The 25,255-nt window shown below is 46.4% G+C and overlaps 1 protein-coding gene across 2 annotated transcripts in view; it reads left to right on the top strand.

Annotated features, from left to right (window-relative positions):
- The window catches only part of SLC17A7 (solute carrier family 17 member 7), a 768,585-nt gene that overhangs the window by 645,197 nt on the left and 98,133 nt on the right, over nt 1-25,255 (top strand). For both annotated transcript variants that reach the window (XM_085616330.1, XM_085616329.1), the window contains one exon: nt 12,823-12,937. In XM_085616330.1, coding sequence (XP_085472456.1) covers nt 12,823-12,937 — 115 coding nt within the window. The remainder of the gene's footprint in view (nt 1-12,822; nt 12,938-25,255) is intronic.

Here is a 25,255-nt window from a genome sequence, read left to right on the forward strand (position 1 = left end):
GCACAACCCCTGTCATGTGAAACTGTATCGTGCACGAATGCTGCATCAGTTGGGATCCCTGCCAATGCCAGTGTTGCGAATCAGTTTCCTTCTGAGTTTCCGTCTTGCCTACGTCACCTGCGTCCAGCCCTGGTTCCACTGTCGATCATGCACATTCGAGTGGCCCATGGCGGTCTGCCTATCCAACGCAACGGTAGCTGAATTGGATTATGAACTGACAGTGTGCCCCCTGTTGGCCCACGAACAGGAGTGTCACCGGGATAGCCGTGCATGGGATGCACTGATCTTTGGCTTATGTGCTGGCAGTTGCGCCTGGGAGATTGCACAACTCCTTGTGTGCAGTGACCACATCGAGGCGCCTCCCCATTGGGCTGTGTTGCGGATTGGGGAAACGGCATGGACTGAGCACATCTGCCCGGACCAGTTAATGGATTGGTTCACCCTGGTGTTCCTTGAACCCAACAACGACTTACTATTGGAACACATTGCACATGAAGCTGCGCTGGCATTCATGGACGAGTAACTACGTTCCTGCAGCCACATCGAATTGTCACCCACAGCACAGGTCCCAACACCATGTTGCATCGTGGGGAATGCTCACATATCCCACCACAACAGAGGACATGTCTGCCTTCGTCTGGAATCTGAATGCATGTGCGTGGAACTACGCGTGTGTACACACACCTGTGCAAGGTGATGCAGTTCCATGGTCTGAGCAGCACAGCGTCGTTTGGCAACATTACCAATTCGGACACACTGCTGGGGGGAGAGTACACACATGGCAATGTAGCACAACATGTGAACTTGTTGGACCCTTTCACCTGATTTTTTTTTTGAAATATTTTTATTAAAGTTTTTCAAACAACGCAATGAAGCCAGTTACAGAGAAAAACACAAGGATCCAATCCTCAGTGTACACATCAGGAGAAATCCGTTCTTCCCTCGCTTCCCCCCTAAACCCCCAACCCTCCACCCTCTCTACCCCCACCCCCCCCCTGTCAGTGTGCCCGCATCAACCCCTTCTTCTCTTCCGCTGGGAGGGACCGGGGTCCGGGAAGTCCGAGCCCAAGGTAACCCCGAGGGCATGGCCACTATTCCCAAGATACTGTAAACCCCCCCTCCCCGCCACCCATCCAGACCCCATCCAGCCACCACGACTATTCAACAGTTGCCCATACATTGTGCAAACGCTGATACCTCCCCAAGTGTACCTAAGTGGCTCCATTCAGTGCGGGCTCCCCAGTCGTCCCAGAGGGCCCCACCCCAGGCGCCACATGCCTATCCCCATCCCCAGGATCCCTATCCGCCACACGTGACTCCTCCGAGTTGGACCCTTTCACCTGATCACTTTCAGCAGAGCAGATAGTCTGCACAGTCTGGTGGCAGAGCGCTAAGCAGACCCCATGGGCTGTGAGTCGTGCCCCCTCACACGGGGCAATGGGCAGATGCCAAACAACACGTCCAGCAAGATAAGGTGGGCTGAGACCGTTGCCATCCGTGATGATTGGTGTTAATTTTTGCCTCCCCATTTCCTACACCTCGACATGTTCCCATGCTGCTTGTAAGTGTCTTAAGCTTGTCCCTGAATATTGTGGCCGATGCCTTGTGCGTTCTGACACGCACATGCCAATAAAGTCTACGCAACTTCACTGGTGTCTCACTGTGATGAGTGTTGATTAGATTGGCCACTCGTGTGCCACAATGAGCATCGTCCCTACACAGGGAGGGACTGACTGACACATGTACAATGGGGGTAGGTCCCTGTTGACAGCTCCGCCTCTGTGAGCCAGACATTGTTTTGGGATAGTTGCTGGCCGACCTGTGCACTTACGTGTCTTCAGCAATGTGAGTATGGTGTCCAACCTCTGACCATGTGGAGCAATGTTATAAATCATAACAGAATGTGTCCACACAGATGTGTATGAGTAGGTATGCGACGTGAAGTTCTGTTGTCACATGTGATATAGGACACCACTTTTGGCCTGCTACCGATTTGGTCATTCCTACACACAGCCCTATTCAATACATGGACGTGTGCCTACGTTGGGGGGTTGTAAGATTGTTGTTAATGTGCAATGGGGACACAGCTAGTACTCACCTTCACAGTCATCCAATTGGCCATGTGTCTCAGGGATAAACATGCGCATTGATGTCATTTACCAGGGTGTACCTTCTTGTGCAATCATTGTCCCTACATCCAGCCATACTTTCATACGTGAGTGAACAGTCATGACACATCCGTGTGCTTTCGAATGTTTTATTCACATTCTGGTGAATGACGGAGCTGGAGCTGTACATGGCCATCCAAGCCCACATAACATGGAAGCCCAGTGGTGGGCCAACCAGAGTCCGTGGGCCAACCAGAGTCAGCGGAGAGTGCAGTCCGCAGCAGGATTGGTGTGTAATAGTCAAGCAGTGAAGATATGGCAGTCCGTGTCGGGGTGCGGATGAATGTCGCAGAGTGTTCCGGAGGTCAGTGGAAGGTGTTGTCCCAGGGCATGATGCATAGGGCAGAACCAGGCAGGGACAGGCCATATGGCGGTGATGGATGCTACTGCCTCCTTCCTCACACAGTAATTACCATACACATCTTACTCCTCGGATACTTCTTCTGTTTCTGGTGTGTGTGGTGGTGTAGTGGCTGCATCACTGTGTGCCCCTGACACATAAGGGTGTGAAGGTGATGGGGCTGCATCACTGTGTGCCACTGACACATCAGGGGTTGGAGATGTGTGTGTCGAAGTTCTCGCTCCAGTTGTCTGGGACTGGCTCAGTGGCAGCAGTGGCAAGATGATGAACTGCAGGGCATGGAAGATCCCAGCTACATCTCGCTGGTGTTCAGCCGTGGCAGCCATACTTCCAGCCTGCATCTGCTCCATGGGCTCCATTGTCCACCGCATCTGTGCCAACTCTGTGCTGTCATCGCTGGTGCCTGTCTGACTAGACAGTTCTTGTATCCGATTAATGGCCCCAGCGAGGTCAGCCAAGGATTGTCATGGAGCATGGTGCGGGCAGGGGGTGTCCAAAAGGAACTGTACGTGGTCCCTAATGGGACTCAGACACCCACGTATGGCATCGAGTTTGGCTGCCACAAGCTCAAAACCCACCCGCAGCTGATCATCCAACTCCACCTGGCAACCCAACACACGGCGTTGAAAGTCCATGCATTGTTCGTGGGAGTCCTGGCAGACAGCCATGGTGGTGTGTATTTCCTGCTGTGTGGTCTGTGCAGGTGGTAGGGTCATCTCGAGGCAGCTGGCCTGCCCTACTCCTCGGGGTGGGGTGCGGAGGCTGTCCATTAGCCGTTGGAGGGTGTCTTCACATATGTGCAGGTTGTCCTCTTCATTATCACTGATGAGGTGTGTGGTCTGCTCTGCAGGAGGCGTTGATTGTCCCTCAGCAATGTAAAGGGGAGATGCAGGTTAACAGAGATTCCCATGTATGTTGACGCTTTGCAGATGTTTACATTCAGACTGCATGCCAATGTACATTGTGACTGTTTTGGCGGAGCTGGCTATTTGATGGCAGACAGTGGGATTTTCGACTACATGACGGATGTGTGGTAGTACCCGTACATTATCATCAAATAGTGTCAGGCAATGCCAGATGTGAGTGGACAGTTACTATGCACAAGCGGAACCTGTTGTGTCCTCTGTCCTGTGGTGTAGGTGTTGCACTTTGTACCACATTGCCGTCATTGCTGATGTTCTGTGATTGCTATGTGTGTGTGCTGCATTGTGGGGGAGTTGCCCCTACAGCTCTGATTTCTGTGTACCCTTATCCCTTTGAGGCGGTGTGCCTTTGAATTGTGTGCTTTTCGGGGGGCTGAAATGTTTGCGACTTGGGTCATATGTGCTCTTGGACAGATTTTGTGGCCTTGTGCATTGTTTGTCTGCTGCGTGTATTGGACAGCATGGGTTGTGGGTGCACGTGGAAAAGTCAGAGTGTGACCTGCTCCTTTACGGATGTGATCCGCACTGGGCCATCTCCATTTCGATTCGTGCACCACGTCATGTATTTTGGCTGCTGCCATGCTGTCGGGCATGCAGTGTCACTTGCATAGTCAGTGTGGCTCACACAGCCGCTGCTTTTCTGGATTCCTCATATGTGCATGGTTCGGTTGTGTCGTTGATGATTTGGAGGGGGCCCATATGTGCACATGGTAGACAGGGGCCTAAATGGTGTTTGTATGTGTGCTGCAGTGTTGCAAGTGTGTCAGGGACATGTTCCACAGTCGTGCGTGTGCAGTGTGCTTCACATGATTGTGCATGTGTGCCATTGTGCCCATCTCCCCCCGCCCCCCAGTCCCTGGTGGTTACTCACCCTGTTGCTGTTGGGTCAGGTCTTTTGGAGCTGTGTCCAGGTCCCCAACTCCTGCCACCGTCTCTACACTGATGACTGTGGCCACCATTTCCTCCATTTCATCCAGCTCCTCCTGTGGTGCAGGACTCCCACCTCCAGTCACCGTTGCTGCCTTCCTGTTGGCGGCGAGTTTCTCCTTGGTTTAGCTGTGCACTTCATGCCAGCGCCTCTTGACCTCCTCCATTGACCTCCTCGACACTCCGACTGCATTGGCATTGGTGACGATGGACTGCCATATTTCCGTTTGGGTTGCCAGTGCCGCAGTGGAGGTGACGAACAGTTGTTGATGGTGTTCTATCACCTCCGTGACGATGATCCAGTCTTCCTGCGGACTGAACCCCGTCTTCCTCTTCTTCTTGCCCTTCCCCGAACACGGGGTTCCATGCTGGTCCTCCGTGGGGCTTGTGCAGTTTGGCTTGTATTCTGCACTCGGTCCGGGTGCATCCATGGTGCTACGCAGTTTGAATTGGTTTTGGTGTTTTTTTTTGTTGTTGCTTTCATAGTTCATTTTCCCGCATGACGCGCATTTCCCTGTATGGGAATTGCAGGCCTGTCGCTGGTTTTTGCTGATTTTGGTATCGCGCTTTGTGGCATCGCAACTTTTAGGGCGTTCGTGTTTCGAATTTTTTGTTTCTCGCTTTGGTTTTACGCAGACATTTGGCATGTTATCATGCTGCTATCGCATGGGGCCGCCGGGTTAGGAATTGGACGTTAAGACGGTGTTATTTTCTCGCGATGGACCGCGATATGCAAAGTTGCGTTAAGCTACATTTGCGATAGTTATCACATGTTCTTGAGAATATCCCCCGTAGTCGTCTGTCGCCACCCAACCCTCCCGATCTTACCTCCACCGGCCGTCCCTGGGCGGCAAGCTCTGGGATCGCCCTGGGCTGCAAAAGGTCTAGCTACGCCACTTGCAAGTGTGCAACAGATCCAAACATCTCATTTTCAATAAGACTGCAGTTTTGGCTTGCTGTCAATTTGTGGGATGAGGAAGGGACTGTGGAGTGAGGGTACCATGAGAGGCAGCGAGGGCTGGCGTAGAGCTAGGCACATATGAGACATACGAAAGAAACAGGTGAAGAATATCTGAAAGTTGTTGACTAACACACCTCATGGAAGCATAGTATTTCTAGGCAGTGGCTGCTCCTCTGCTATGGCGGAGGAGCGCTCCCCACTGCTTTTAAGCAGAACAGAGTAAAGAAAACATAAAATGCTAATAATTTTAAGTTATTATCATTTTATGTTTCCGTGCTGCTTTGCGGGTGGGTGGGGCTGGGCAGGGGAGGAGTGGTTTGCCCACTCCTAAGTACCCATAACTGTTTGGCCGGCCCTCTCAGGCCGCCCAAAACAGTCATGCACACTTACCCTGTTCTCCGTGCAGGCTGCATTACAGCCTGCATGGAGAACATGCCCAGGCCCCCATTCTCTGGCTGAGTGTTGAACCAGGACGCTCAGACCAATCACAACGTTGCAATGCAGCGTTGTGATTGGTCAGGGGAGCCCGGCTGTGCTTCCTGTTCCTCGAGTCCGACAAGGAGAGCAGGAACAGAGATGCGGGACCCCCCATACAACCCCCGCCCCTCCCTCCCCCCGCAGATCCCTAAGGTCTGTAAATGTCTCACACTGAAAGATAATATGGGTTAAAGCTATTTCCACAGATACAAAGGCTGTCATTATGAGTTGCCGGTAGAATATGTGATCATCATTGCACCTTTTAAATTCTGATACCAAAAGAATCGGAATTTAAAAGGTGAAATTATGATCACCTTTTACGAGTTGTGCCGTTTAAAATGCGACATAACACCTCGATTTTTGGGCCTCAAGCAGCAAAATCTTAATGTTCTGCTGTTAACCCAGCATTTTCCCACAGTAAATTTTGGCAGGTATAACGTGCCAAAATTCACCTGAAGAAAATTATACACATGCTGTAATCACTGCGAAACTCATGATTCCGATCTCTGTACAAATATGTGGGGATCAGAAAACAAATAGCCCTCTCGTGACGAGGGCTACTCTTTTACAGCATGATAGCTATTTTAATTCCTCCTTGATATTAGCAGGGGACATGCCCATCCTTAATTTCAAACTCAATTTCCTACGTTCAGTGGTAGGCACAGCCAATCAAAATAATTGAACCACCTCTTTTAAATCCATTGGCAAATAAAGAAATGTAGAAGCCACACCTCAAAAGTAGCTTTAAACAGAAGTCTGAGTAAAATAGCAAATGCTTGCTGAATAAATAATGGGGAAATGTGAGCAGAGCATTTTATACATCAGCCCCTAATAATCCCTTGCTACATACGTTTTTTTTATCACATAAAATGAAAGAGGTGACATAGCACGTTATCTATGTAGAGCCTTCAGTGGGGTTGGTGGGAGTAATGAGACTGCTCCAAGCCATGTTTTCTCCTCAGTTCTGTAAGTAATTCGGTTGGGCTCCTCAAACTATAGTTCTGTCCCAATGGGAAATCACCTTTCCGATGCACGCTATTACACCTGCTGCCATAGATGCATGATAGACATTAGCGGGCATCTTCATAACTGTCAATCTCATACATGCCACTGGTTTAAGATGGCAGGCCAGTTTCCTAATTCACATGATCAGTAACTCAGACACCTAAACACATTTATTTTTTCACTTATCGTCCTGTTATACAACCAATTAAGATTCTTAGTTACCTGTCACCATCCCAGGACCATAACCTTTCTTTTAGTAGTATTGACAGTAAGAGGGCTACTCCGTGTACAAGTATGTGCAATGTGCAACTGAGTTGAAGGTCTGTCTTGTCGATTGCAGCTGCACCGTTGGTATGCACAGGTGGACTATCTCCAAACTGAAGAGATAATCTTACCATAGATCAGAACAAACTGGGCAGCACTCTTCGCAAGTCCTTCAACTAACATTTCACCCACACTTCTCACTCCTTCCACCATGCTCTAGATCTTCTCCCATGCATCTCCGACGACACAATCCCGATTCTGAAACCAGCCAACTGCTCATGTGCTCCATCTGATCCGTTTACCCACCAATTCATAAAGCCGTTAGCCCTCTCCTATCATGTGCTGGCCTACGCGATCTCTCTCTTAAGTCATGCTTTCAACTCACTAATCTATTCCCTTGCTTCAAATCTGCAGCTGTTCTTCCTATTAACCCCTTCAGCGCTCATGACGGAGCCACTCCGTCATGAGCCACGGGTGCCGTGTGCTGATGACGGAGTGGTTCCGTCATGCCGCGGCCGTTTGCCGCCGCTCCTCCCACGCTGCGCTGATTCCCCGCCTGTGCGGGCGATTAGCGCAGTGGGCAGAGTCATGACGGAACCACTCCGTCATGAGCACAGCTCAACCGTGGCTCATGACGGAGTGGCTCCGTCATGAGCACAGCGCCACCGCGCTGCCCCCAAACCCCCCCAGCGCTGCGGCGGAATTCCCGCCGCAGCGAAGGGGTTAAGAAACAGTGCTGATCCTTCATCCCAGCTAAGTATTGTATTGATGTACTACCCATGTCTCTACTTCTATTCTTTTCTAAAATCCTCAAATGCCAACAACATCTAACCTCTTTCCTCACTGCACACAACCTACTTGGCTCCTTTCAACCAGGTTTTAGGGCACTTTATGCCACAGAAATTGTCCTGACACATGTATTCAGCTTTATAACCCTTACTTAAAACTGTCACCTTCCTTCCGTTCTCATACTTCTCGACCACTCTTAAACATCTGTCATGCTCAATCATCTCGTTCTACTACCCACCCTAGCAAATTTTAGAGTCACAGACTCCACCATCAGCTGGTGTTCATCTTATGCCTCTGACCGTCCCTCCTCAGTGCCTTTGTGCTTCTCGCTTTCCACTCCCCCACCGATTTGGTTGGATCCAGCAGGGTTCAGTCCTGGGTCCTCTCCTCAACACTTCTTCCTATGGTAATATCTTTTCTTTTGAGTTTTCCTATCTTTTCTATATAGATAATGTTAAAACTGTTCTATTATTTCTTGCTCTAACTCTCCTAGCATGGATCTCCAGCTGCCTGATAGCCATCTGGCGCTGGGTGGCAACCAGATTTCCTATTTTGAGCTCTTGCAAAATGAATATAATCTAATTTCCACTCACATTTGCACCTGCCTCCCAAGCCTGCCACATCCATTCTCCCCAGACACCGTGCTCTCAAGGAACACCTCATCCAATAGGAAAAGCTGTAACTAATCTCATCTCAACCATAATCTACCACTACACTTCTGTACGTATGATAACTGTATGCATTGTCCTTTTACTGTTCAAACTACATCCGGTGTAGTACGCCCACACTTGCTAATGTCCTAATGGGCAGTGAGATGCGGTTTCTTTCTATAGCATTTCTTTTTGAAATGCTTGTTATATGTCACTAAATTAATAAAAGAAAGGAAAATACCGCCCTCCTGCAAACCTTTGCCTGTGGTTAATCTAGGTGAGCCTCTGTCATGGTCCGCTCTACAGTCGGTCAGATGTCCAAACACGACTTCTGAATATGTGTCAGAATTTCCTCCGAAACACCCAAATTCTCTACCTCTGCCACAACATCGATTTGGGTATTTTAGAGATCTACAAAGGCTACATCTAATTTATCGTTCCGTAGGCTATAGTATTATTCCCAGATATGATACTTAATATAAACTTAATCATAGATTGAATAATACATACAAAAGCCTGCTTGAACACCTTGGATAATATCTTTGTAATAATCCAACTCAGAATCTACTGTATTGCAATCAGCCAGGCTGATCATTAATGCAGAATGTATACCCTGGTTGCTCCCAACCAAATACGTGGTAAGAAATTGAGATGTAACAATCATCAAATGTCTTGAAAAGAAAACTGGAACACAATTTAACATCACATGTTTACATAGAAATGATGATCCCACCAGGAACAGGGCATTATGTTATTTCAAGCCAGGTAAACATTCCTCAATCTTGTTTAAAGTAGCTTGACCGTCACTCCACTGCTCTCATTATTGACTCAAATGTGGTCTTAAAAGGAAGAAAATGTTTTTACTTCCAAAACACGTTTCCATTCTTTCCTTACTGGTCCCGTCTGTCGCTAATATGCAAAAAGGATTTGGCGTCCCATTTCCATTATATTGGTCATAAATGATCATTGAAATTAAAAATACCCCTGTTTTTTGTAGGCAAACAAACTTATATGACTACTTTTTTCTTTCATCAAGGCTCTCATATCACCTGTTATCAAAACATACAATATCGACACAAACAACAATGGTCAAGTTTAACAGACTGACATTCGTATCAGACCAACCTCCTCCCTAGTCCAGGGCTATTTTTGCCAATCTTATGAGGAACTTTCACCTTAAAAATGACATCTTGAATGTCTACTACTGATGTCACCATCAATAATCGACCCTTAGAGAATACATTTATGTGTAATATGATACGGCAGATACCATTTTTTAATCTACAAATATACTATTCAGTGGATATGCTATAAGGACCTGCACATCGTAAAGTACAAGCTGTAACAAAATGAATTATTCAAAGCAATTGTATTGGGTGCTAACATATAGCCACATACTCATCCACTAAGAGTAATAGTCATCTCTGAGAATACAAGATTCCAAAGATATAAATTTGTTAAGAAGGCAATGCAGCACACCACAAAAGTAACATACACCCCTGAATCAATCTTTTCTCCGGGTATAGTCCATTAATTGTAAATTTCATACAAAGAAAACAATCGATATCCGTTCTTGATACAACTTGATATGTTGTGTTTATTCATTGGTAATAATACAGATGTCCAATTTTCACAGCGCAGCATTTTTTGATCTATGAGTCCATTATACCTAATAACAGAATTAATATATTAACCCCTTCAGTGCCCATGACGAGCTGGACTCGTCATGGGCTGCGGTGGCGCTGTGCCCATGACGAGTCCAGCTCATCATGAACTCCGCCCGCTAATAAAAAGCGCGGCACTGGGCGGGGAAAGGGGCGGGCATGCAAGGGGTTAATCCAATCTAAGATCGTTCCTATCTGAAAAATCTAATCGTACAAAATGAAGATTATTACTACTTTATTTAGATGCGTTGATCTTAAATGCAATCACATATCTCTATAATAAAGGCATATCAGAACACTATTCTATAAGTAATAAACTTAAGGCAGGTAAAAAACTTTTAGCCAAAAACATATCATTTACAAGGGCTCCATTTAATATAATCAAAAATTCCCTTAACAAAAGTTCCCCAATTATTTCACCCCTGAGAGAGGGAACTTAGGATGTATATTGTGGTAGCACATACCTCATTTGTCTTGTACCATCCGCAAACATCATGGAAACAGTTTAAATCAATTACTGAATTGGCATTAAAATCTCCAAACTTAAGACCATTTTGGTTTAACAGATTCATTTTCACTTTCTAATCCTCAATAGATCTAGAGGAAGCTAAACATCAATCAAAGTAAAACTTATCTCATTACCTATGTTAAGTGAAACTGTACCAAATGTTTTATACTACTCACTGATGAACTTTCTGTGCTCCAAAGGGCAGAAAGTCAAGGAGACTATAAATCCTCAGTCCACCCGGTTTCCATAGCAAGTTACATTTGTGAAAATACAAAACATAAATTCCAGAAACAACATCCTACATTCCTACAATCCTAAATTTATTCACCTCGGCAATATTTCGATTTATGATCCTGGAGTACAAGTTTGTCCACTAAAGCACTCCATACATTCAATGCATGCTAGTGTTCCAGTCAGGGAAAAGTGTTCTTGAAGATTTGAGTTGTCAGCAGTTTTCTGAAAAGGAGGTAGGTCAGTTGGGTTCTGTAAATGGGTTAAGCATTTTCTAAATACTGGTACCTTTCATTGTTGGGACCACCCCCTAATCCGGTCCACCTGTATTTGTTTTTGTGTACTACTTTAGAGTTGTCTGCCAGAACTGTTCTGGCAGGCATGTAGGGGGGGTGAGTTTCTGCAGATAGCTCTGTCCTTTAAAAAAAAAATACTATATGGCACCATATGCATGGGTGAAGATTGTTTTGACTTTGATAATTGCTTCCATTGGGAGACAGTGGAGTGTTTCTACGCCAGGTCAAAGTGATCATGCTGTCACAGGTTGTAGGCACGGCCAGACTGGGAAGAGCAACCATCCCTGGCAATCTGCTGGATTGGCCCCGGTAGCGGGGGAGGATGGGAGGTGCTAGTGAGAAGCACTGCTCCTGCTGCACCGCTCCCGCTTTTGTTCAGGGGACCGATATTGCTGCACCGATGCAAAACTGGCCCCCAGTAACAAAACCGGCCCCCACGGGTCCAAAACCAGCTGCCACCCTTTCAGCCCACCGGGAAAACGCCTTATGCCTGCTACAGCCGATCCGGCACTGGTTGTAGTTCTATCTAACAGCCTGATCTTTAACTTGTTGCATCCAGTGTTTTAACCTTTTAGGGGTCTCCAATATTTTCTGCAATAGGAGCTACCTATGCTCAATGAAAATCATTCCAAGCTACTAATATTATTAGTGTTGGAATAACGACCACACCAAGAAAGATTACATTGGTGGTCACCATGTGCAAGATTACGAGAGGGGTAATAATCATCTGTCTGTGATAATCAGAAACTATCCCTTTGAGAACAGAGGAGTTTGAAATGTCCACACTTTCAGTAACTAATGTTGTTCGGACTTTCTTGCCTTACGAATCTGGACACGGTTAAAAAACAAAGGCACTTAAATGGTTTCCTTTTGATTGCTTGCTTCAAGACCATGCTCCTTTCCATCGTCTTGAAGGTTTTTGGGGACCATAATTAGATAAGAAGAAACGTCAAATGGTATAGTTAATAATCTGATGTAGCTGAATAGGTCCTCACATATTTTTTTGATTTTTTATTTACAATGAAAGTCATACGATCTTCACACCCCAAGGACAGCCTAAGCAAAACAGGAAAACGGACAAAGCATGCCTAGCATAGGTCCAGGATGGCCGGCGCCATGCAACATGATTTTCAGCATGTTCACAGGAGCTAAATTTGCATATGTCTTCATAAATTTGTTCTGTTCATTGTCATTGGTTGTCCTAAAAATCTGGCTTGGGTCCAACCTTCCTAGACCTATGTTGAACACCGATGATCAAAACAAAAGAAGAGCAGTAGATGTGACCTCGAGGATTTCAGCAAAGACTTTGAGAAGGTCCAATAGACATAAGTAAGCTAAGTACACGTTATGTAGTTGCCAATAGTTTAGTGAGTAAGTGGGCATTAAAGATGCCTTTCAGTGTCACTGATCTGTCAGGCACTCTCCCACTTGTTCCCTAGGCTGGTTGGCCACTGAGTACTGAGATACAGTACGGCATGGTATGCGTGCTGGGATCAGCCTACCTAGGAGCCAAACGCCTGTTGGTACTTTACCGCTCATAAGTCCTCGTGGTACCCTCCATGTATGCTTACCTTCTGCTTTTTCTTGCTGCTTGACAGGGTCTTTGGCTTCGCCATAGTGTCCACGTCGGTGTTAAATATGCTGATCCCCTCAGCTGCCAAGGTGCATTATGGGTGCGTGATCTGCGTACGGATACTGCAAGGCCTAGTGGAGGTAAGTGCGCATGGGGTTCAGCGGAGGGTCAGACATAAGTGCTCTAGTCGCTGTTTGAGAAACATCCATCATCATAATCATTTAATAATTATTTCACATCATTTAAGGATGTTGTCAGACTCCCCTATAGGGTAATAAACATATTTCTGGTATCTTCATAACACATAGAGGGTGGGCCACATACACATGAGTGGGCCTCTTGTATTGCCTGAGCCCTATCTCTGAGGGTGCCATACTTCTGACTGACCCTCTGCCAGGGAATGAGGTTGAGATCCCGATTTGCAATTGTTGCCAGCTCTAAGATCACCATGTACCTTACCCAGAGCTTACCTCCAGAGATATATATATCATAGAGACTGAGGGTTCCCACAGTCTTGCTCTTCATTGTCATAAACACTTGCACAGGAGATTGTCAGAGATCTGAAGTATATAGGATGATTGGAGAATCTCACTAGGTTAGTTGCTTGGATTGTCTCACTCGAACTGGAATAGGCACAGGTATCACAGGTAGGCCTCCGTCATTCTACGTAAAATACACTTTATATTCCAATTGGTTCTAAAATTTACTTGTGCCAAAAGTCCTCTTATCCTCCCTCATCACTTGCAAAGGATGGAGCTTCCTTACCTGTGCAATTCAAGGTTGGTATTGCCTATTTTTAGGGCTGTTTTAGATTCTCAGTAAAGATGTGGTATCCACCCACTGATAAACTTGAAACGCATCAAACACAATTGGGAGTCAATTTGGGGGTAAGCATGAATGACATTCATCAAAAACATCAAAAACATCAAAAAGTACTTCCTCAAAAAGGATTGTGCCTGGGAATATCGAATCCCTAATATCGAAGGCACAGAATCTCGTTGCAACAATATCGAAGGACAAATATCGAAATGTAAGTACACGAGGGAGGTACGATTTTTTTAACTCCACATACCTTGAAGATATATATTGAGAGCCTTAGTCCAACGTAATTGGCCCATTGTACGAGATGACTAGGCTTTCCTGCTTTCAGTTTCTATTTTTGGTAAATTCTGGTGGGGTTTTTTCCAGTGTTTTCAAGTGATTTCAGTACCTTACAAAAAACAGTAGTTTTCAGTGTTTACACATTTTTGCGCCATTAAAAACGACAGAAACTGTTTTTTCGGAGTTTATGGAAAGTTTTGCTTTCATTATTGCTTGCTTTCTGCACTGATAGAGCATGGTATATAGACAGTGTAAGTATAGTGTATATGAGATCCAAATAGATTTTTGCAAATTAAACTTAATGTAGTACACCATACAATACTTCTTCAGTGAGTCTTTGGTCATGTGTGCTCGCTGTTTGCTTCCCATGGAAACATCTGTGAAAACGCCTTTCAAAATTGGCACTTGAGATGGGCAACGCCAAAACAGCCAGTACACAATTTGTTAACTCTAGCCACTGACATGGCTTTCCATGCCAATACTGGTTCACTTGAATATTGCGATTCTCAGGGCAGGTTCTGCAACATTTGTGCTGATCTGGGTGTGTATGCCCTCAGAGTTATTGAAGCAGTACCACAGTGAGGTTTCATTTACTTCAAATGCCATCGGTGATGAAGGGACATTTCTATGCATCATTGCAAGCCATTTCTCATACATTGTAAAATAAAAGTTCCTGAATTGCTCTTCACCATTGCTTTGCTTACCAAGTCACTTAAGGTGTCGCCCAGCCTACTCTCAAGGAGATGTTTCACATCTACACCAATTATGCTGAACACTTGGCAGACAAGGGTGTTTTCAGACTCTTGTTTTTCATTATGTCCACTACAGCAGTTATGTTTTCCCGTAAAAATCTAAGAATGCAGTAGAGTGTACTTTTTTTTTCACATCACTATCAATATGTGGCCAGGATCCTCACATTTCTTGCCTTTGGTATCATCACTCAGCAAAAATTCTGTAAATGGTTGCCACATGGATAATATAGCATTCATAGCCCCTTGGACTGAGAACCATCATCTAAGCAACACAGTTGGGATGACTCTTTTTTTGATGCCACACAAAGCACAAAATGAGAAATAGTTGCATTTTAGTTCCTGTGCATAAGAAAACAGTGCACTAGAATGGACTAAAAAGTCAATAGTATTCTTCATTAACTCTGAAGATTGTAAAGATGCTTTCAGCATACCATCTAACAAGTGGCAAGGATCTCTTACAGGGAAGCACTTCAGCTCAGGGATCAATTTTGATAGTTCATCATACAACTTTTTCATATACGTAGCTGAATCACTGCAAATACAAACACTATCACTCCAATCTTTGTTGAACTTGGAAAGAACCTTTTATGCAGAGCATTGCAAGTGACACTGCGTTCCATGTTTTCCAAAAGTTTGGTGTCATGTTTTAACCACTATCCCAGATGCTTGGTGATAGCGCTCTTTTCACATATACTTGTCACTATACCCAGCATTGAAGGTTTAAAGCCTAAGGTGTTGGCAATTCGCCTACTATCAATACTGACTCACTAGAAACTGGGGGCTGATGTATTGAGAGTTTTTACCCATTCTCTGTGGATAAATGTGATGACACATATTAGGAAAGCTTCTTATGAAACCAGCCATTTTACATATCAGTGAAAGAATCAAACGCAGCCAAAATATTAAATATTAAATATGATTTAGATATTTCCTGATTCTCTACATTTTATAAATTAATTAAACAAGACCTAAAACATGCTTCTAAAACCTGCATCTTTAGACCAAGGACCACAAAACTGAAAAAAACAAAAGGAAGAAGAAACAATAGGTGTAAATCAGTTCAGTTCATAAAAACATATGATGCGTCACTTTTGTTGCAAAGTACTTGCGATGCGTCTAAATTACTGATGAAAAACACACACAGGGGAGGTGAGGCGTTGAAAACACAGCAACGCGTTGGTTTCTTACTCTCAGAGAAGGTGATGCATCAGTTCCTTGCTCGCAGGGGAGGTGATGCATCGGTTCCTTACTGCTAGGCAGGGGAGGTGATGCGGCGGTTCCTTACTGCGAGAGGAGGTGATGCAGCTGTTTCTTTTTTTTAATTAATTCTTTTTCTTGAAACATATACTTGGTCCACCAATATAGTCAATAAGCAACAATCAAACCTGCTTTAGCAATTACAGAAGCAGGTATACAATATTTCATACATATGTCTGGGTCGTTGATACAACATCCTATGCACCTAGAGGCACTTTCCTGTTGATCTTCCCCTTCCACCCCCGCCCGGTCAGGTCCTGTACTTCTTCCATGGACTCCAGCTTTTTTCCCATTTTTTGAGGCACCCTCTACTTTTATACACAACTCTCTCTGCCTGTCGGCACCAATCTAAAACCTGTTTCCAGTTGATAAGTCTCGGTGGGGCCGGCGCCCCCCCATGACCTTGCTATCTTTCGTTTCACCACCACTGAAGCCAATATGAGCCAGATTTTAGTATGTGTGGGCCACTTGACATCTCTAATGACTCCCAAAAGGTGCCACTGTGGTTCTAGGTGTATGTGTAGGCCCGTAGCCTCTGACATCACCCCGGCTATTCCTGCCCAGTATTGCTGAAGCATCGGTTTCTTACTGCGAGTGGAGGTGATGAGTCGAAATCCAGCCACTCGACCTCGGTTCCTTACTGCAGAGCTTCGTTGATGAAGATTTGGCGCACAGGTGCAACACTGTGGTGATCCAGGCACTGTGTCGATTTCTGCAGCCACAGACAGATGAAGTTTCGATTTTTCCAGGCGCACAGCAGAGCCTGCATCGGAGTCGGAGCAGGTGCCTTGGACTTCGGAGACTCGGTGCTCAGGACTCGGCTGGGCGGTATTCGTTGATATTTTCCACACGCACAGCAGCGGTTTGTTGAAATTGTTCCCGCACAACAGTGGTACGTTGAGAAGAAAGGTGCTGGAAGGGCAAAGCATGGATTTTCAGCAGCAGGAGGAGCACAGAGACCTCTAAGGGCCCAGGACTAGAATTTGCAAAACAAGGCAGGTCAGAATTCCCAGCAGTAGAGTTCAAGGATGCTGCACGTGAAGTCTTTTTGCCCCTGAGACTTCATAACTAGGGGCCAGCTCTACATCAAGCCCTTGGAGAATCTTCTTAAGCAGGATACAGTGAAGTAAAAGTCCATTCCTTTCCACTGTCAACAGACAGAAGCAGCAACTGCGGGCCAACCCCAGCACAGCAATACACAACAAAAGGGGCAGTACACCTCCTCTCAGCTCTTCTTCTTGGCAGGTTCCTCTTAGTCCAGAAGTGTTCTAAAAGTCTGGAGTTTAGGTCCAATTTGGCCCTTCTGGCCTTTGAAGTTGGTACACTTCAAAGATTGTTTCTCTTGCACACAAGAACCAGTTTTGTCCTCCCTGGTCCAGTGACACCACAGGAGATGGAGACAGCATTGTGAAAGGCAGCCACAGCCTACTCAGGCGTTAGTGACAATTCCTACCACCACTCTAGCTCAGGAAGACCCATCAGGTTATGCAGGACACACCTAAGCTCCCTTTGTGTGACTTTCTACAGTGAATGCACAAAGCAACCCCTGTCAGCTAAAAACCAGATGTTGATTCCACAGGCAGGCAGTGGCATTTTCAAGCACATAATTTAAAAACTACCTTCACTAAAAGATGTATCTTTAAATTCTGAGTCCAGGGAACCTGAACTCCAATTCTCTATCACTTCTCAAATGAAAGTTACACTCGCAAGATGTTACATGGCAGCTCCAATGATAACCGATGGGAGGGATAGTCTTTCAATAGTGAAAAACTAAATTGGCAGTATTTCACTATCAGGACATGTAAAACACATCAGTGCACATCCTGCCTTTCACATACACTGCACCCTGCCCATGGGGGTACTTTGGGCCTACCTTAGGGATGACTTACATGTAGCAAAAGGGAAGGGTAGGGCCTGGCATGTGGGTGTACTTGCCAGGTCGACGGGGCAGTTTAAAACTGTGCGTGCAGACACTGGAATGGCAGGTCTGAGACACATTTGAAAGCCTACTTGTGGGGGGGGAGGGGTGGGCACAATCAGTGCTGCAGTTCCACTAGTAGAATTTGATCCACAGCTCTGGGCACACTCAGTGCACTTTATTAGGGACTCACGAGTAAATCAAATATGCCAAACATGGAGAATCAATCATAATCACGTTTTACACAGGGAGCACTTGCACTTTAGCACTGATCAGCAGTGATGATAAAGTGCCCAGAGCACCTAAACCAGCAAAAACGAAGTCTAGCACACAGTCAAAAATACAGGGGTTAGAGGCAAAAAGACAGGGGGAACCCCACCAAGGATGCCAGGTCTAACACTTTCTTTCTAAAGAGCAGTAGTAGAGGGAATAGAAATTGTGAATACACTTATAAACATTGTTTAAAGGTAAGTATTCATAAAATCCAATCCTTTCTCGTCTTGACTATGATGACTTGCAGTATCTTGGTGCAGTAAGTTATATTTTTGCCAGGTTGCAGATAGCCCAAAATTCAACAGTACATCTAATTTTAGGGCTCCGTTAGGGTACTTACCCAACCCTTCATCTGGTTTGACCTTCATTGTCTTGGAATGCCTAATATTGAATAGGCAATTGCTCAAAAGTGACCCATTAATCTCCAGAAAAATGTTTCCCTTTCCGTCTACCTAGCTCCCTGTGATCTTCATCTTCTCCCATATCCACAGAGCTAGAGAGGAATGCTCAGCGGATACAGGGACCTAATTCCCTTGATTTACACCATGAAAAACACTTAATGTTTTGCAAATACTTCAAGACTTAGCTATTTTTCTGCACTGGTTAACTTCTTGTTTGGTGTTAGTCATTTAGCACCTGGAAGCTTGCAGAATAATCGAGCACGCTATTCATTTTAAATCAGATTTGTGATGGGAACCTTGATCGCCAAGCAGGATATTGCTAGAGACCGAAATTCGGCAAGGCCTCCTCCCTTTTCCAAATGGTGTACAGCTATGTACTGGTGCACAGAACAGGAAGTATCCATCTACACAGCAAGAGGCTGTCTGCAAAAGCACCGCAGAATTTGGAGGAAATGGTGGGAGTTTTATGGACGGATGGGCTAAAAACATTGTGGTGTCACAGCTATGATCCTTGCCAGTGGTTAATTTGTAAAAAACATAAGTGCTGGGGCTCTCGCCAGTAGGCAGCTTGCAACAGCCCATTTCTCCTGTTAGCGCTGCCTAAAACAGAACCAACTGCTACCCCTGAAAGTAGGGAGAGGATATGGCGTAATGGCCAGAGCTGCAGACTCCGTAGCTGGGACAAGAGATTCGAGTCTCTGCGTAGGTTCAACATCGTATGATTCTGGGTAAATCACTTAATCTCCCCACAAATTAATGTGTCCTTAACTGGTACTCATTGAAAAGTGCATGTGTTGACTTAGTGCCAGTGCTGAGCACCGGAACCACTTGCTCAAATTAAGCACTGACTCTTGGTATATGGTTGTGGGATGGCATGCATCTGTGTGGGAGCACTGTCTCTATTGCTTTTATTGTTTTGTTTTATACAAAATCAATACAATTTGGTGGTAAAAAAATGAAATCAAAATACATTGCAATACAGTACTTTCAAGCAGTACTTTATCACAAACAATATCCATCAAAACAAACCTTGCTCACAGTGAGTCCTCCCTTACAGTATATCCTGGTATGAGACAAGTAACACCCATCACATGCCACATTCACTGCCCTTTCTAGTCAGAATCTTTTTAGCCAGAAAGGGCTGGATGTCTCTGGTTTACAGTCTTCATTTTCAGCGATCCAGTGGATACAGACCCTTCCACCTTAATGGCTGTGGCTTCCTTCCAAGTGGTCTCTGAGCCATTCACACTTGCCTGGTGCCTCTGGGCCTCCAATTGTCGGCTCTGCAATCCGGGTGGTAATCCCATGCCCAGAGACACTGGACCCAGAGCTGTGAGGTTGAGGTGAGCTGCTGTTCCCAGCAGCAGGAGCAGCAAACACTCCCTGCAGCCCCCCTCACCTGCTCTGCCCTCGGCTTGGCCCCCATTCCACCCATGCCACACCTACCACCCACTCACTATACGTGATATTCCCCATTCTAGGAAATACGACTTGTAATTCCCGGGTTTAGATGCAGGTCTGCGGGGGAATCCGAGATTCCAGCCCTCGGTTCCCAAACTGAATCCCTGGAGCTCCTGGTGAGGGCTGATGCCTCTTAGGACTGGCACAGGGGCAGGGTACAGCACAGCGAAAGGCCCTGTATCCCTGTGCGTCGTGCCTCAGGGGTCATAGAAACCCTTTCTCCTCTCTGATGTATTGGATTACACGGGAGCACTTAAAAAAATATATCTATTTATAGTTTAATTTGCAGGACCCTGCAATAATTATTTTACCAGCAGATAACTACCGGAAGTGTCTTGGCACGTGATAGCAGCATCCTGTGCTAGCATAAGGCAGCATTAATTCTAGTGACGGCCGCATCCTGGCCGAGCACAAGACGGCATTCATTCTGACGGTGTTTTATCTTCTGGCAATTAAATGACACATCGACGGGCGTTAGATCTGGCACGGTATTTAAAAAGAGGTTTCTCCTGACAGGATTTTAATGGCCATACTTCAGTTGGCTTCATTTACTCAGCGAGGCACTGCTTCTCCTGGGGCATAGATACGTGTCTGCTGTCTATCCAGGGTGCTCGGCGGGACCCACAGTGGTTGTAAGATCGCAGACACGGTTTTGTTGGTGTGGAGTCCTGTACATTTCAAAAAATCTTCTTCAGAAATGGATGTGCAACCTATGACTTTTTAGCCCAGATGTGTTGAAAGTAGCGCTAAATTGTACTGTTGTGTTCTGTTTTCCCACCCCGAGCCCCGTTGGAGAGGGCCGGCCTCCTTCACTATGTTAGGCACCCAGTTGAATATAGAATTGGCATCAAACGCCTTTCCCAGACCTTACTCTTTCCAGTGCAGTGCCCTCCTCTGATACACAATGGCTTTCGTCAAGAGAGACCATTGCAAAGCCCATTCACTCACGATTTACACCTTCTGTACAGACGCATGAGACAAGCGAGAATGAACTGAGCACACACAGCTAAGGACAGGCTGTGAAAACAAGGAGCCACTCTCACGATTTACACCTTCTGTACAGACGCATGAGACAAGCGAGAATGAACTGAGCACACACAGCTAAGGACAGGCTGTGAAAACAAGGAGCCACTCTGTCAGCTCCCAGGCAGGGGTGCAAGGCCTGTCACCTGAGGGTCACCAGGGTACAGAGGGGTGATGTAGACCTGCCCCTCTCTGTCTCAGGGAGTGAGCAGCTCGGTGTCTGGTTGCAAAGCAAACACAAGGAGATGATGGACAGAGTGCTGAAACTTTTCAAACACTCACCCCCAGTCACAGATCTGGGTTAAATCCATCATCATTCATTAGCTCACTTTGCCACCCCAGTTCAAAAACAGCTATATGCAAATCAGTCTTGACCCTGTGCCTCATGGGAACAGTCCAGCCCAAACTGCCAAGCCATGTCTTTCCTGGACCGGAAACAAGCATTCTGGGACCGGTTTCGGGCTAACAGCCCTCATCAGCCAGGCTAGCTTGAATCCAGTGGCAAAGTGAGCAATGAACTCACTTCTGGGCATACCCTGCCAACTTAGGGTGAACAAAGCAAACACAAGGAGATGATGGACGGAGTGCTAAAACTTTTCAAACACTCACCCCCAGTCACAGATCTGGGTTGAATCCATCATCATTCTTTAGCTCACTTTGCCACCCTAGTTCAGACACAGCTATATGCAAATCAGTCTTGACCCTGTGCCTCATGGGAACAGTCCAGTCCAAACTGCCAAGCCATGTCTTTACTGGACCAGAAACAATCGTCCTGGGACCAGTTTCGGGCTAACAGCCCTCATCAGCCAGGCTAGCTTGAATCCAGTGGCAAAGTGAGCAAGGGACTCACGTCTGGGCATACCCTGCCATCTTGGGGCGAACAAAGCAAACACAAGGAGATGATGGACGGAGTGCTAAAACTTTTAAAACACTCACCCCCAGTCACAGATTTGGGTTGAATCCATCATCATTCTTTAGCTCAATTAGCCACCCCAGTTCAGACACAGCTATATGCAAATCAGTCTTGACCCTGTGCCTCATGGAAACAGTCCAGCCCGAACTGCCAAGTCATGTCTTCCCTGGACCGGAAACAAGCATCCTGGGACGGGTTTCGGGCGAACAGCCCTCTTCAGCCAGGCTAGCTTGAATCCAGTGGCAAAGTGAGCAAGGGACCCACGTCTGGGCATAACCTGCCAACTTAGGGCGAACAAAGCAAACATAAGGAGATGATGGACGGAGTGCTGAAACTTTTCAAACACTCACCCCCAGTCACAGATCTGGGTTGAATCCATTGTCATTCTTTAGCTTACTTTGCTGCAAAGGCCCAAGCCTAGATGGACTGAATACTCTCTACTTTGCTGGGGTTCATTTCGAGTCAGGTGGAGCGGTGTCTCCAGATCCACACCCGATTACTACTGCCCCGGGTGTGGGGCCCCCACACACATTGTCTGCTCTCCTCTGTCAACACGTAGAAATTCGGGCTCCGCATGCAAAAAAGAAGCTGTTAATTCTGGTTTGTGCATGTTAAAACCCATTCTGGAACCAGGAACTCGGAATAGCATGGGGTTTGGGAGGGAGGACAATAATGGACTGAACTGAAGTCAGTGATTCTAGCCTTGGTACTTCCGGCCTCCCGGCACTGACTGTGCTGCTTGCACTTGGCCCCAAGGTCTTTCTCTGATCATCTCTAGGACTGGAGGACTCTGGGACATGCACAGGCCTGTTTGCCTCAAAGATGGAATGACCTGTGGTGGTCCCTATGGGACCATCACATCTATACTGACATTTTACCCTAGAAGTAAGCAGGATGCTGTTGGAAATGGACTGGAGAAAGGAACTGTTGATACAACTGGCCCTGGGGAACAGACCATTCCACATCCAGGAATGACCACTCAGAGACGCTGGGACAGTTTTGTAGAGTCTGTCTCCTCCAGGACTTCATCGCACAGGGGTACAGAAACGCTGGGAGTCTGCCACCTCCAAGACCTGATAGAACAGGGTTACAGCGACACAAGGATACAGATTCTGTAGACTCAAGAACATGATAGAACAGGGTTACAGAGACCCTGGGAGACAGAGTCTGTCACCTCCATGACCTGATAGGACAGCTGTACAGAGACACAGGGGTACAGAGTCTGTCACGTCCAAGACCGGATAGAATTTGTACGGAGAAACAGGGATACAGAGACTGCCACCTCCAAGATAACCCTGGGGTGTGAACTCCGCTCCGCTCGCGAAGTTTGCTGATTTTTTGCAGAGCTCACGGAGGTCCGAAAAATTCCACGTAGCGGAGCAGAGTTTTTGTCCTCTCTCATTCTAATCAACATCAAGTTGGCGAGCGAGGCAAAGCCCCCTCCTGGTGAGATTTTTGCTCGTTCTCGATCTTCAACGTCAAGTTGGCGAGCGTGGAAAATCAACCTCCCGGGGAGATTTCTCAACGCGGGCGGTCGGATTTCTCATTGCGAGTGGTCACGTTTGCTCGGAACCGCTTGCGATGGGAAACTGTCCGTTCACGTTGAGAAAGCTGCCGCTCGAGTAAAAAAAATCTACTCTTGCGGCAGAAAGGAAGCAGCGCCTGCTTGCGCCCGATTGCACTGTGCATGGTGCTCTTCGCGATGATTGCACAGTGCGGACAAACACACTGCACTGAAAATCACTGCAAATAGCATTTTATGTAACCCACTCTGCTGCTCGCAGAGCTCCGCATAGCGCAGCAGAGGTTTTTTTCCACTTCGCAGAGTTCTGCGACCTCCGCCCAGGCTTACTCCAAGACCTGATAGAACAGGTGCACGGAGTCACAGGGATACAGAGTCTGTCACCTCAAGAACATGATGCACAGAGATACAGTGACTGGCTCAAGAACACAGAGTCTGTCCCTTCAGAGACATGATGGCACACAGAGATACAGGGATACAGAGGACAGGATGGCTCAAGGATACAGAGACACTGGGATACATAGTCTGTCACCTCCAAGACTTGATGAGACAGGTGCACGGAGACACAGGGATACAGAGTCTGTCACCTCAAGAACATGAAGGCACAGAGAAACAGAGACTGGCTCTAGAACAGAGTCTGTCATTTCAAAGAAATGATGGCACAGAGACACAGAGGGGTACAGAATCTGTTCCCTCCAGGACCTGATGGCACATGGCTACAGAGACACTGGGATACAGAGTCTATCACCTCCAAGACCTGATCGGACAGGTGCACGGAGTCACAGGGATACAGAGTCTGTCACCTCAAGAACATGACAGAGATACAGAGACTGATTCAAAAACACAGAGTTTCTCACTTCAAATAGAAAGGAAAAAGTATGCAGTTCCTCAAACAGAAGGGGGGGTGTAAAGGAAAAGAAGAGACCGTAAGGAAGAGGAATTCCTCTATTCGTAACTAGGGTCCTCACACACCCAGCAAGCTAGGTGTCATGCTTCATCATATGGACCTGCTCCTCGTCGGGCCGGCGCTGCAATGCCCGACGGGCACCCTAAAAGGGGCTCTTTAGCGGAGATCTTCAGTTCCTGGCCGTATGATGCAGTGTGTGTGAGAGGGACCTAGTAGTGTAGATGTGAGTGCAGGTAAGTGAATTAAAACAAGTTAGAGAGTCCAAAAATAATTTTATTGGGGATGGCTCTCTACCTGAATAAAAAGCGGAAGCAGAATGACAGCTAGCTGATGTTATGATTCAGCTTGGCTAAGCTCATCTGTGCTGGTCGACATGTTTCTTGCCTAATGGTCCTAGTGATCCGTGGCAATTCCTCAGGACCTATATAAGCTGTCAATAATCTACACAAAGCGGTAAGTACAGCTGTTACCTACTACCTGTTATATGGGAACGGTCTCGCCATATGCCTAGGGGAACCTAAAAGGAAAGGAGATCGTAAGTAAGGCATCCCAAGCAAAGGCAATATAAAAAGTGAGTACTGTACAGGTCTAAATCACATAGTGGTGGTAACCCCCTATTGACTAAATGGTCTAACTTAACGTCCTTATTCACCATGGGATGTTTATTGGTGGTCATATCTCCGCCGCCGAACTGACAATACATGACTTAGACGCGATGTTGTCAGTGCCTGCTTAATTTTAGGTACTGTCACCATATTTTGCAAGTGAGCGACACGAGACACAAGCTATGGGCAGAATTACGCGTCTCGCTCGATACTCGGGGAGAGCTGGCGGTTCCCTGGTATTTTGCCGATTACCATTCACGGCAGATCCGGACTTGCCCTGGACTCTCCATGTGGAGCGAGCGAGTGTGAGTTGTTACCTGTAGTC

Source organism: Triturus cristatus, chromosome 7 (genome assembly GCF_964204655.1).
Source record: "Triturus cristatus chromosome 7, aTriCri1.1, whole genome shotgun sequence".
NCBI classification, from domain to species: Eukaryota; Metazoa; Chordata; class Amphibia; order Caudata; family Salamandridae; genus Triturus; species Triturus cristatus.